This window comes from Labeo rohita, unplaced genomic scaffold (genome assembly GCF_022985175.1).
Source record: "Labeo rohita strain BAU-BD-2019 unplaced genomic scaffold, IGBB_LRoh.1.0 scaffold_1636, whole genome shotgun sequence".
Classification (NCBI taxonomy): domain Eukaryota; kingdom Metazoa; phylum Chordata; class Actinopteri; order Cypriniformes; family Cyprinidae; genus Labeo; species Labeo rohita.
In genome coordinates this window covers 2350-16342 of record NW_026127820.1, presented here as the reverse complement: position 1 = coordinate 16342, position 13993 = coordinate 2350, and the positions used below count along the sequence as shown (strand labels likewise).

The 13993-nt window shown below is 39.2% G+C and overlaps 1 protein-coding gene across 1 annotated transcript; it reads right to left on the bottom strand.

Moving 5' to 3' along the window:
• Positions 1-3239: 3239 nt before the first annotated feature.
• Positions 3240-12901, bottom strand: scinla (scinderin like a). The gene is made up of 17 exons (XM_051101713.1): positions 12720-12901; positions 10763-10948; positions 10458-10612; positions 9156-9317; positions 8906-9055; positions 7820-7909; positions 7577-7709; positions 7387-7475; positions 7085-7300; positions 5702-5835; positions 5507-5597; positions 5153-5323; positions 4888-5062; positions 4662-4777; positions 4492-4569; positions 4047-4107; positions 3240-3874 (listed from the first exon to the last, which is right to left on the bottom strand). The coding sequence occupies exons 2-17, from the start codon at positions 10941-10943 to the stop codon at positions 3714-3716; spliced, it is 2163 nt and encodes a 720-aa protein (XP_050957670.1). The 5' UTR covers positions 10944-10948; positions 12720-12901; the 3' UTR covers positions 3240-3713.
• Between the last annotated feature and the right edge of the window lie 1092 nt (positions 12902-13993).

Here is a 13993-nt window from a genome sequence, read left to right as displayed (position 1 = left end):
CATATTTCCAAATAAAATATGGTCCCCTACACGTCCCAAGAACGTTCTGAATGTTCTGTGAAGGTCCTCCAAATAACGTCCCCCAAACCTTTAAAGAACTCCACATCATGACCGTCTCGGAACGTCCTGGGAACGTAACTAAATAACGTCCTTGACACCAGCGTGGACGTTCTGACAACGTTTTGGGAACGTCATATTTCCAAATAAAATATGGTCCCCTAAACGTCCCAAGAACGTCCTGAATGTTCTGTGAAGGTCCTCCAAATAACGTCCCCCAAACCTTTAAAGAACTCCACATCATGACCGTCTCAGAACGTTATGGGGACGTTACTAAACAACGTCCTTGACACCAGTGGGGACGTTCTGAGAACGTTCTGGGAACGTCACATTTCCAAATAAAATATGGTCCCCTAAACGTCCCAAGAACGTCCTGAATGTTCTGTGAAGGTCCTCCAAATAACGTCCCCCAAACCTTTAAAGAACTCCACATCGTGACCGTCTCAGAACGTTATGGGGACGTTACTAGGCAACGTTCTTGACACCAACGGGGACGTTCTAAGGACGTTCTGGGAACGTAAAATTTCTAGCGGGGTTGTGAATTAACATGAACTAACAATGAACGACTGTATTTTCATTTCATTTAACAAAGTTTAATAAATACTGAAATAAATGTACTGTTTAACATCATTAACTAATAAAATCTTATTGTAAAGGTGTAATATTATTTGATCAAAAATACCGCAAATCATCTCCGGAACCTAGCCCCAGAGTCTTGCACGGATCTTGTTTGATAAACCCGCACCCGCAGTAATTAAAACCGCAACCCGAACCGCACCCGCATTAAATCTCCTACACGAGGTAGACACTTACGTATTAAAACTGTTACGGCTCTTCGCAGCAGGTGCCACCGAAGACAAAATGTTTATTTATTTTTATTTTTTTTGTCTTTATGTAAGTGGCAGGGCAGATTATTAATTTCACTGAGCTCATGTAAGAGTGTTGAAAACGATGAAAATCATTTAAATATAATGGAAATCACAGAGTTGTATGATCAATCAAAAATCTTTTACAAAGATATAAATTACAAAAAATAAAAATAAATAAAAATCCAGAGCATGTGTGTACGAGTTGGTTTGGCAGGTAAAAATAGTTACGTCTAAAATGTCATAGTTAACTGTGTCTGACATGAAAACTACTAGTTATTCTCCCATAAAATGATAAATGGCTTGTTTTTTTTTTATTTAGTTTTTAGTAAAATCAAATGTGACCTTGTTGTTTGCAATATATTCGCCCCAAGACTGCATCGCAAACACAGCCTTGACTGCAGAAAACACTTAGACAATATGAGAGAAAGTGCCAGCCACGCAACGATTCCACCGCCTGCCACGTCCTGTGTGGATGGGCCTTTAAACAGTCTTCAGACAGAGCATGAACACCAGCACGGGACCGTTTGAGAGCGACTGCCTATCAGCGTGTACCGGATTGAGTACAAAGAGCAAATACCCTTGACTGTCGCCCATCCGACCTGCACCTGACACATACATATTATTATTCCTATTATTTGAGAGGCCTGTGGTCTCTCAAAAACGGCCTCTCATGCTCTCGCCTTTCCTGGAGGTGGGCAACCCTGTAACCAGAGTAGGGGGCCTCAACGCGCTCTTGTGCCCACCAGAGTGAAGGCGTTTGGGCTAGGTATCTCTCGCATTAGCCCCTGCAACCTATGGCAAACCATCAATTCCCAGAGTAGGGGGTTTATGAGTTCTTCACCCCCAGCCAAGGTGAAGCACTTGGGCAAGGAGTCCCTCTATAAAACCCCTGGAGCTCAGTTTTCATTCCCAGAGAAGGGGTGACCTGCGGTCTCTCAAAAGGGCCTCTCACGCTCTCGCCTTTCCTGGAGGTGGGCAACCCTGCGTAACCAGAGTAGGAAGCCTCAACACGCTCTTGTGCCCGCCAGAGTGAGGGCATTTGGGCTAGGTATCTCTCACATTAGCCCCTGCAACATATGGAGAACTGTCAATTCCCAGAGTAGGGGGTTTTATGGGTAATTTACCCCTGGCCAGGGTGAGGGCGCTGGGCAAAGCGTGCCTCTATACCAGGGGTGCCCAACCCTAATCAAACACACCTGTCTATAGTCACCTGTCAAGTGCTCCTTTAGATCCTAATTAGCTGGCTCAGGTGTGTTTGGTCAGGGTTGGGGCTGAACTCTGCAGGAATGTTGATCTCCAGGACCAGGGTTGAGCACCCCTGATCTATACAATCCCTGGAGCTCAGAGTCCATTGCCAGAGAAGGGCTGCGCTTCAGCCCGGCATCATCACTGCCAGGGTAATGGTGGGTGGGCATGCGGTCTCTCGAAATGGCCCCTGTCATTCCTGGAGGTGGACAACCCTCCGTAACCAAAGTAGGGGGCCTCAACGTGCTCTCATGCCCGCCAGAGTGAGGGTGTTTGGTCTAAGTATCTCTCACATTAGCCCCTGAAACATATGGAGAACCAAGAGTAGGGGGTTTTATGGGTGTAATTCCAAGAGTAGCGGGTTTTATGGGTGCTTCACCCCCAGCCAGGGTGAGGGTGCTGAGCAAGGCATCCATTCCCAGAGAAGAGGGCCACTTCAGCATTGCATCAGTCCACCAGGGTGAGGGTAGGCGGGCTCCTCTCCTGGAGGTGGGCAACCCTCCATGACCAGAGTCGGGGACCTCAACACACTCTCATGACCACCAGAATGAGGGCGTTTGGGTTAGGTATCTTTCACATTAGCCCCTGCAACATATGGAGAATGTCAGTTCTCAGAGTAGGGGGTTTTATGGGTGCTTCACCACCAGCCAGAGTGAGGGCACTGGGCAAGGTGTCCCTCTATATACCCCTGGAGCTTAGTTTCCATTCCCAGAGAAGGGGGCACTTCAGCCTGGAATCATCCCACTAGGGTGAGGGTATGTGGGCAAGGCATCCCTCCCAACAGCCTCTAGTGCTCAGTTTCTATTCCCAGAGTAGGGGGTTTTATCAATTGATAGTTTTAGGGGTGTTTAACAGTTTTGTGGAAACATGATCATTTTTTTTTTTTTTTGATGCATTTATAGCATATGAACAACATTTTGAAATAGTTTATTTTAATGGTGTTAAAAACTCTTTACTCACCACTTTTTAACTACTTAATGCATCCTTGCTGAATTATTATTGTGCTAAATTACAAGAGCATTTTTTTTGTTGTTCTAACCCCACATTAACAAACACACAACTCGGTAGTATTTTAAAAAGCTTTTTTTATTATTATTTACTGGGAATCAGAATCAGCAACTACAATATATTCTCAGATATTTCAATTTGCAGATTTATAAGGCATTATCCATACACGTGTTTGACAATCCAATGGCAAGTTGTCGGATACAGACAAATCTTATTTTGCTTATAAAAAAACCCTACATTTTCCATTTCTTTTAATATTCATTTAAAAAGACAATGCAGTTGAAAACATCACTGAAATCTAGAAGTATATAAAAGAAAATATAAAAGAGTTTAATTGTATAAAAAAAGGCAAAGTCAAGGCATAGGCAAAAAGTAATTAATCGTAGCAAAATACAGTACATAGTGGCTTAACATGCAGCATTATTGCATACTGTGTTTCTCTTTCAGACCACCAATGCATGAAACACAAGACGTGAGTATTCTGGAAGCTATGCAAAAGTATATAGTGGTTTGCATGTCTGATTGTGTGTGCTTTTAGAAACAAGCACGAATGCGTTGCAGTGGGTCTGTGTCCCACATCTTCGGGTCCCAAGCCTGGAACCAGCCAGTGAAGGTTGGGGGCTCACTGCCTTGCTTTACAGTGACGATCGGGGTCCCGCGACGACCAGAAGGATCAGAATCCACATATTTTTTGGCTAACAGTAAAGAAACAATCACATTAATAATCAGGAATTAACTTAATCCTTCATTGTTGGTACACATGAGCTGCTCTAATTGGGATTTTGCTTTTTGGTACCTTAACTGTATAAATGTAACAGTATGAATATAATTTTTAATATTAGTTTGTGCCTCAGCGTCTTAACTCACCTATTTCACCTGCTCCATTCCGCTCCACCTCGTTGGCGTCATTACCAATCCAAACAAAGATCTAAAGCAAGATGATTTAAGAAACTGAATTAAACATTTAAAGTTTAACATTAGACTTAAGTCAGGTTATATTTTTATTCAACTGAATGATAACAAGGCTGTACTTCTGTTCCTCACAGCCTCGTTTTCATTCCTGTGAAAAACTAAATATGGCGCTACCCTGGCTAAGGTCTATAACTACACTTCATTCTGTGTTCCATTTTGGTATTTAACATCCAATTTTCAAGAACCAGTCAAATACTTATGGAAAAAAATCTATTCTCATCCTGTATTTCCTGCTTGAAAATCCTGTTTCACTCAGAAGTTTATCAGATTACAGAAGTAAAGTGTGTTGCAAACATCATTTTGTGTTGACTTTGTCATTATCGTTACTTTAAACGCTCACCTGATCCCCGGTATCCAGAAGCATGACATCATCAGTGGCCAAATCAGACTGAGTGAAATCTCCAGGCACTTCCTCAGCCTGAAAAGGAATAGGAGAGGCATAGTAAATTGTATGCATTCATTAAATAAAGAAACTTAAATAAGTTGCACATTCCATTTATGTTAACTCACGATTAGACGTCCTGTCTTGTTGGAGCAGCCAAAGAGACGTGGAGGTTTAACAATCTTCTGCAGGCTCTTAGAAGTTTGATAGTCCTTCTTTCCACCCAAAGCTGACCAAAATCCAGCTGAGAGAAGCAAAGATACAGATCAGTACCAATCAGTTGAAAAGAACAGGAAATGTGATTAGTTCAGGAATGCCTTTTAACTGTAAAAATTACAAATGGCAGACACCCACCCGGCTCTTTGCCCTCTGAAATTTCTGTGGCACTGCCTCCAAGGAAGCTGCAGACGTGTTTAGCAGCAGCCATTTCTTCATCTGAAGCACCCACTCCTTTCCATACAAACAGGCCACCAGGACTCTTTAGCACAAACGCATCATTAGTGTTCAGTTTAGATGCAGTGGGTTCCACCTGGGTGAGAAAAGAGAAAGGGAGAGAAGGTTGATTGCCTGATGGTCATTGCTGATTCTGTTCATGTAAGTGCCTGCCATCGTTACCTACCTCCACAGCGCGGGTTGCACGGCTGGAGCTCTGGCGGATATGAAAAAGGCGCGTGCTGCCAGCCTGACTCTGACCACTTTTACGTGAAGTCCCACCCAAGTGGATGATCATGGGTTTCCCCTTGAACAGACTCATCAAATGGGCTGGTTCCTGGCCTTGAGTGACACGTACCTACAGGGAGACATCAAAATTGAGAAAGTCTTTTTATTTCCTACAATCTAAGCTCCTCTCTGTATCATATTAGACATGGCGACAGGAGTGAAAAAATAAATTCTTTATAACTTTATTACTTTAATTTAAGCATGGAATACAATTTGACCAGACTTAAGAAATTAGGTTTGTGTTTGTTAATACCTGGACAGGCGAACCTCCCATAGAATCATCCAGCTGGACTGTTAGAAAAGCTGAGGCACCCAGCTCATCTTGTGTACACTTCAGACCTTGCCTGTTATAAAATGTAATTGGGCCATTAAATATGGACATGATTGAGTAAATATTGACTAATTGGGTGATTAATGAGCTTGTCAACCTGTGGTTATCTTGACTTACCAGGTGTAGATAATGTGGTGCTCTTTGCTTCCCTGGCGATAGGTGTAGAGAATCAGATAACAGTCTCCTCCAAAGAACTGCCCATAGCTGGAAGGTTCAACTGGAACTTTATCCCCACCCTCTACACGCCATATCTGCCGCGGTCAGAGCAATGGACTTCATACAAGTGCAGCTTGAAATTAACAATAAAAGTGTAGCTATAGCTGTTCAGTCATGAGTTCAAATGGGTCTTTAGAGTAGAGCTTCATTTACGAGTTGATAGTTAAAGGGTTAGATCACCCAAAAATGAAAATTAGCCCATTCTTTACTAACCTTCCAGGCATTGTAGATATATATGACTTCCTTCTTTCAGATGAATCATAGTTATATAAAAAATTATCCTGGCATTTGCAATCTTTAGTATTGTGTGGGCAGGTGTTTCTCTTCATCAGTCCAAAGCATGTCTAATAAAGTGCATCCATCCATAATAAATAAAAAGTGCCTACATGGCTCCAGGTGATGAATAAAGGCCTCCTGTAGCAAATCGATGCGTTTTTGTAAGAAAAATATCTATATTTCAGACATAATAATCACTTTAATCCAGTTTCCGGGTGGATGACGTAGGACGTCTCGCACAAACCAACGTTTGTTTACAGGAGCAAAGGATGCACAAGTTCCTTACTTTCGCAAAGGAAAACCAGTCTCCTCTTGGCTTATATCAAAATCCTCCAACATTTTTCTTTACAAAGCTGCTTCTGAGTGTGACCAGTTGGCGCAAGCTAGAGTAAAGTGATTATTATGCTTTAAATATGGATATTTTTCTTACAAAAATGCATCGATTCACTACAGGAGGCATTTATTTACCCCTCGGAGCCGTGTGAGGCACTTTTTTTTATGGATGGATGCACTTTATTAGACTTGTTTTGGACTGATGAAGAGAAACACTGGCCTAGGCAATTCTAAAGCTTGGAAATGCCAGGATAATTTTTAATATAACTCCGACTGGATTCGTCTTAAAGAAGGAAGTCAAATACACCCAAGATGCCTGGAGGGTGACTAAATAATGGGCTAGTTTTAATTTTTGGGCGAATTAACCCATAAAATAAATGATACAATAGCATTAGCAACTTCAATCAATCAATCGTTATGTAGCAACTTGTTAGCATGAGTCATTTCAATAGAAATTTTGCGCATTTCTTGAATTTTAAATCTTGAATTTTGCATTAGTGTGAAAGAATTGCGCACACAGATTCTGTTACGACTTCAAGTTGGCCATTAAAATTTGCTGCGTTACCAATCCTTGAGGCAACCCAAGGCTTGACAACACCAGTTCTCCTCTGGGTTTCAGGACTCCAGACTGAACAGCTCTATGGTCCTTGGTGTTATTAGCTTCAGTATTTTTACCTGGACCTTGCCAGAGCCGTCATCCACCATACCATGCTGGGCAGCCATTGTTTTGTTGGAGTGCAGACTGGAAGCATCAAAAGGAACCTTTGAAACTTTGGCAATGCGGCCAATGGCGTAAGCCTGTCCTGGACCTGTGGTTTGATCCTTATCCTTCCAGTCACTGAAGAACTGCTTGAACAGTGTAGTCTCGCCTCCGGCTGGCATAACCTGGATCTGATCACAAAAAGTTAGATAGGCTGATTAGAATTTGGCTTTCACTTGATTTCCTCTCTTTAACATGCTAGATCCAATCCTGATACCTGTGTGTTTTTGGGGTAGTTCTTGTCTTTGATAAACTGCTCAGCCACCTTCATGGCCGCCTTACGTTCTTCAGTGTTTGCGCTTGGTCCTGAAAGGGTTAAAACACATGAAATGGTCAATAAATTCAAAAGCTTCACCTTAATCAATATATATTTAATATAAGGACGCCAAAATAAAATTTGACCATACCTTTCCAAAGGAAGATCTTGCTGTCCACTCCATTGTCCAGGATGTAGCACTCATTAGGAGAGAGCATTTGCTGTTTGAAAGGGCTGCTCTGGGCCACCAGAGATGTCTTCATACTGCCTGCAGCATCAGATACCTAACCCATTCAAAACACACAAATGCATACATTAAAAAAAGAGACACCATGAATACAATACAATTAGCATAATATAGTGCTTGTAGTGTGTGCATAATACATAAATGTACCATATAGAGTGTGCCCTTATTCTGATTGCTTCTATCAGTCTTCTCATCGTCAGGACTTCCTGCTGGGATGCTGGGCTTTTGCCCAAGAGCCTAAAAATAAACAAACACAATAAGAGTTTCCACCAGTTATGTCCATGGCAGTGGTCAAACCAGTACACAAAAAAGACCAGAAGCCAACATTAAAACCAGATGAACTGGAATTCTTTCTTTGCTGACTGCATTAAATATTTACTGCTTGCTAATATTTACAAACAGATTTCATCTTTATTTTAGTTTCTGTACCTTACACTGGAGCATGGTGCTAGCGAATGCTAAGGTCTTGAGTTCAATTTCCAGTGAATTATGAACTTGAATATTAATTGAAAGATTCATTTTGTCTGAATTTATCTAGTGTCTCTGATTTCCTTGTTGTGTTGATGAAAAACATGACTCACGATGAAACAGCTGAAAGATGACCTATTGAAAAACAAGCTAAAACGGCATGCTTGCGAATGCGTTTTCATGTCACATTCGCTTATGTTCATACTATCGGGTAGGTTTAGGTATAGTGCAGATGGTACGTTATTTTAAAACAACACAAAGCATTAAAGTTATAGCGCCACTCAACAGAGATTTCAAATCAGAATTGCGGTGACGGGCACAAAACCAATGTCACACAATACTTGTTTGTGTTACTGAAGTATGTTTCTGAAGCTACAAAGATGGTCCACAATATCTGGAGAAAGATATCCATTAGCATCCCCATTTATGTCAATGGCAGTTGCTCAGCTCACAGTATTTATTGTCTACTACGTACAGTATTTATTGTCTACTACGTTTTGAGGGAGCTCAGGTGGTTTACAACTAAAACAGACATAACAAAGTGATCAAGTAAGTCTGTGTTGTTACTGGTCTCACTCTTTTGCTGTCTTTTATTTGTGTTTCATTAATTAAACACTTTAGGTGAGGCATGCCCCCACTGACCTAATTATTTTTCCTTTCACTTCCTGTCACAGTGAAACCAAGATAAGCTCATTCTTTGCGCTGCATGTTTAAACGTGCAACATAATTTAGTTTTTTTGTTTTGTAGAAGACGATAAGACTTACAGCAAGGACAGCCTCTGGCTCAGAACCATCCTCAACCATGTGTATATTGGCACGCCCATTTCTCTCATTATCACGAATGCCAATGGCCACCTCGGAGGCTTTCAACAGCTCAAAACGGTTGCAGTCTTTCCCACACCATTGGTAGATGTCCTAGGAAAATCAGAATATGATTTGTGAGGTTGGGAATTTTGGATTTCTCAGTAAAGAGATTCTCAAATTCATTTATTACTTCACCCCATGCGTTTCTGACCTTGCCAAGATCAATGATGAAGCAGTCTCCATGATTGAAGCTGGCCCAAGACAAATTCACCTCTGTGGCACGAATGGCACGTCGTCCCTTAACGTGAAGCAGGCGCTTCACATTCATGTCATTGGTCACCACATGCTGGAACCCAGAGGCCACACCACCTTGCTGTGTAGGGGGAAAAAAAACAAATACATAAAAATGTCTCGTGGCTCTCAAGGTGCAATTAAAATAAAAAATATTTTCTCATGATACAATGCACTTAATCTGAGAGGGAAAACTGCAGCTGAGAAATTATGTTCTGCTGGATTAGTTTTCATTTTTAAATTATTAAAACCATCTCAGACAAAACATACATTAAACCTGCCACATTATAAATTTGCAAGGGAAAATCATTCAGGAAGTTTCCACTACTGATTTGAATGAGGTTTTTCACACCCTTTTCGATAAACACATTTGTTATATGAAACATATATTTGTAATCCTGGACGGTAATAAACTTTAATTTACTACTACACATTATTCTACATTTATTCTTAAACTTTTACAGATTCTTAAACCCCAGTTTTGAAATTGTACCCATTATGGTAACACTAAACTAATATATTAATAATTACTGCATCAGCAACTATTGAACATTCTATGATTTATAGATTAAGTATGATTTACTTAAATGTGTCATAATGTATTAATTTCCTAATAGCATATTATATTAACTAATAGTGTAAATTCATGTGTTAATTATCACAAAGTAGTCATAAAGTCATAATGACACCTTTGCAAATCATTAGTTAATGATTAAATAAAGTCAAAAAAAGCAAAAAATAATTAATAAAATTAACACATGAATTTACACTATTAGTTATTATAATATATTATTAGGGAGCAAATACATCTTATATATTATGATTTAACTAATAACAATTGATTTATTACTTAATCTATGAATCATATAGAATGTTCATTATTTGCTGATGTAGTAATCATTAATATATGGTTTAGTTCTTCATAAGTTACACTTACAATTAACTTGTGAGTACCTGTGCATTAGTTATTATTATTAGTTATTATTTAATGCATAATTGTTGAATTACTCAAATGTAGTATATAGTAAATTAAATAATATTCTTCTGACAACATATTTTTGACATAAAACACAATAATGCATGTCCACTGATTAAAAGGGTGGGGTTACACGGAGCACTGAATGTAAAAAATGAAGCATTACTAAATATGACGATGATTTTGTCAGATTTAGCAATAAAAATATAACAGAACTGGGTTCTCTTTTTCATTCCGCTCTATTACCTTGTACTTAATTCCAGCTTTAAAGTAGCCAAGGAAGGCGATAGACTCGTTGTTCTGAACCTCACGGTACTGGACTGGTGCCCCACCCAGATGATCATCCAGCTGCGTAGTAAAAATGGCAGCAGCTCCACTTTCATCCTGAGAGCACTCATTACCTGCAGTTTACACAGACACTGAGTAATGCAAATATTCAAAATAAACAGTGTCAAGGTGTGTTTTGTATTAGCCTACATATCTGACAAGAAAAAAACAACGCCACGTTTTTGAAAGGACTCTGAATTGTAAATGTGGTTATGTTCTCTCACCCAACCACATGTGGATATTGTAGGATGGAGCAGAAGTGGTGTAAAGAACAACATAGGCATCTCCAGTGAAGAAGTTTCCATGCAGTTGCTTGGGGACAGGTTTCAGGTCCATCTTCTCGATCCTCCAAATCTGGAGACCAGGCTCCTTGCCTGCATTCTGGAACTCCTTATGGCAAACCATGATTCCTGGAACATACAAAAATAGTGGGAACTATGAAAATCCATACAATTCAAAGACGTACTACTGGGATGGCGATAAAACAGCACAATAGATCGCATAAAGGAAAACAGTGACTAAGGTTTCTTCATCTTGTAAAAAGTACCCTATAACAAAGCAACATCCAATTTGATTTAAATATAAGGAAAATGTGTGGATGCACATGGCTTAAAAATTTGCATTGATAGTAATGCAGGATCTACTAGATGAGGACAATATGAGACTGTTTATATTACTGTACCTGCACTTCATCAGTGAGCATTTTAACTGCATTTTCAAGTCATACAGAAAACAAAAGGCTGTTAGGGTGTTTAGGTAGGCTATAGGTGGGTGCAGCCCAGCCGGGTGGGGTGTCAACAAATGAGTCATGCTGCATGATTGCAGCTGTGGGCAGATATGCGTGCCCCGATCTTTTGAGTTTACCAGGAAATAGTTTTATGCAAAGAACACACTTTGCATGTACATAAGATCTGCCATTTACAGATGTATAGTATTAGAAAAAAATACCTCCCTGCTGAAAAAAAATAATAGACACCATCACAAAATTTGTAATGGTTTTACTAGTTATAATGGGACTTGTATTGGTTTTAATGGAAACTGTAATGAACCTGTTGATCTCTACTGGTAACTGGTCACCTTCTATTGGTGGCTTGTTAAAAATAAATCCTAATGAAATGTGTCCCAAAACACACTACAGAAAAACATGTTTTAATGGTTAAAAGTTGATTGTTTGTAATGTTAGTAATGGTATTTGTAATGGAAACTATTTTCTGTGATGGTTCTATTTTTTTTTTTTTTTTTTTTTTTTTTTTTTTTTTTTCAGCAGGGCTGACAGTGTGATTTACCATAAACTATAAAAGGTAACATAAACATTACTGATTTTGAATGCAGTCATCGGCCAAGCAGCTAATTTTCACACAATTACACCTATCTATCTATCTATCTATCTATCTATATCTGTCTATGTCGTTTCACTGCAGCACTGAAAAAAAAAACCTCAAAATTAACTTTGCCTTTTAGCAAAATCTAATTGGTGTAAACGTAGCCTACACCCTGCAATCACAACTTAATTGCATTAGATGCAGCCGAAACTCCTAAAATTAAAACTTATGCCTAAATATTTTGATGCGACGTCAATGGTTACCATAATAATTCATGTAGGGTTTCGTGTCCGTGTCTGAATGGACACGCCCACATATTAAAGTTGTAGCCGGGATTTTAAAGAAACAAATCAATAAAATAAGAATTTTCGACATTTTCACTTAAATGAGAACCAATAAAAGTGCACGTTCAGCGTACATTTTTATTTTTTATTTTCATTTTTAGGTTTCAAACCATTTAAACGCAAAGGGTGTTTTCGTTCTTTAAAAGTGCGCATGATCACAAATGCATGCAAAGCACAAAAGAATAAAGGAAACTATGTTTGTAAATATAGATAATGAGTTTGCAGCAGTATAAAAACGGCCTGCAGCTAGACTCCATGTCTACATCTATAATGAAACTGTTATTTCCTGTTCTTCGTTTTCCGTCATAAAGAGGGCATCTGGGTAGTCTATTAAATGCAAGCAGAAATCAAATCTGCTCCCGTCAAAAACATCCCAGATAGAAACACGCCAGAAAGTAACAGGCATAATGTAAAAATCTGGAGATTGTAATAACAGTTTAATCTGCACACAGCTGTCTCTCAGAGACGATTTTTATGTTGCGAGACTAAAAGTGAAGGGAGTTTAATTTTCTTACCTTCCTGATCAAAGAAGTGCACAGAAGGCGATGAAGACAGATCTGGTTTGAGAAGCTGCTCCTGGTTTAGTCCAGACTCAGTTTCACAAGTTTTAATAGATGCGAGCCGACTTTAAATGATCTGCCGTATTTTCAGGGGAGAGGCAGATGGGAGTCCTCAGCCAATGACACACTCTGTTTCTCTTCCCCCTGAGGCTGATCTTTAAACCCACATTTATGTAACTTCATGGCACGAAGTCGAATGACACACTCCCAAATCATAAACCAGCATACCTTCTTATTCTTTCTTCTTAAATAGAAATATAACAGTGCAACATACATTACAATAATTAAATGCATTATAAAAAAATATATTGTAGGTCAGTCGATGCATTCATTTAAAAATGCATATATATCTGTATGTTTTTTATGACTGGTCTTTGTTATTTATTAGCTTTTATTATTACAGGTTTACATTTTTTAATGTAAATGTAGTATAAGAAAATGGGCTGCTAAAAGTCAGTACAAAAGAATTTGCTAAATGCACTTTTTAACTGTTAGATGCACACTGGCTAACATGTCACCTTCCAAAAAGTCTTTTATTTTATTCAGCGTACTATTTTAACATTCTCATATGCATGATACACAATGCACAAATGCAGGTACACACTGCTTAAATGTGATCACATGGTACACAAAAACATTTTTTTTTTGTGCATTCAATTTCAAATGCATTGCATGAGTGCAATAATGTGAATCTGAGATACAGACAGGTAAATGTTTCAAATACTAAAAAATAGCATTAAAGATTTCTCAAAATGTGCATGCATATTATAAAGAAAGGTGTTTACCACGCATTTTCCTTTGATTTATTGATATAATGTGTGTTAGAAATTCATTACAGTGTCATTAAACATTGCTTTTGCAGTTGGTTGTTCAAGTAAAGCATTGTTCCCACATTAAGTTTAAGTTCACAACACACATTTCCAGTGAGGTGGCATTCTGTCCTCGAAAGTGAGACCACACCTTTCACGTAATTACAGCTCCAGTCAGGTCTATTTGTTTGTGCTTCATTCAAATTAGATTCACAGTACAGTTAACAATTCAGTCTTCAACGTGTCAGTCATTCTGTCCATAACGCTCTCTGACTATTTGTGCTGCCCTTCCCTGCCCTTGCATTTTCCTACACTGCTCCACCCAGCCCTCATGCTCTCCAATGTCATTACAATCTCATGGATTTTGCTGAGCTCTGCTACACCTGCAGACCTGAGAATCTGCCTCACAGCAGCTGGCAG

Excerpts from the sequence above, each read along its gene's own strand:
- scinla (XM_051101713.1), bottom strand. The coding sequence starts at position 10,943 with ATGGTTTGCCATAAGGAGTTCCAGAATGCAGGCAAGGAGCCTGGTCTC. Across the intron at positions 5,836-7,084 it reads ACGGCTCTGGCAAGGTCCAG|ATATGGCGTGTAGAGGGTGG; the intron begins GTAAAAATACTG and ends TGACCGCGGCAG. Across the intron at positions 5,324-5,506 it reads TGGGAGGTTCGCCTGTCCAG|GTACGTGTCACTCAAGGCCA; the intron begins GTATTAACAAAC and ends GTCTCCCTGTAG.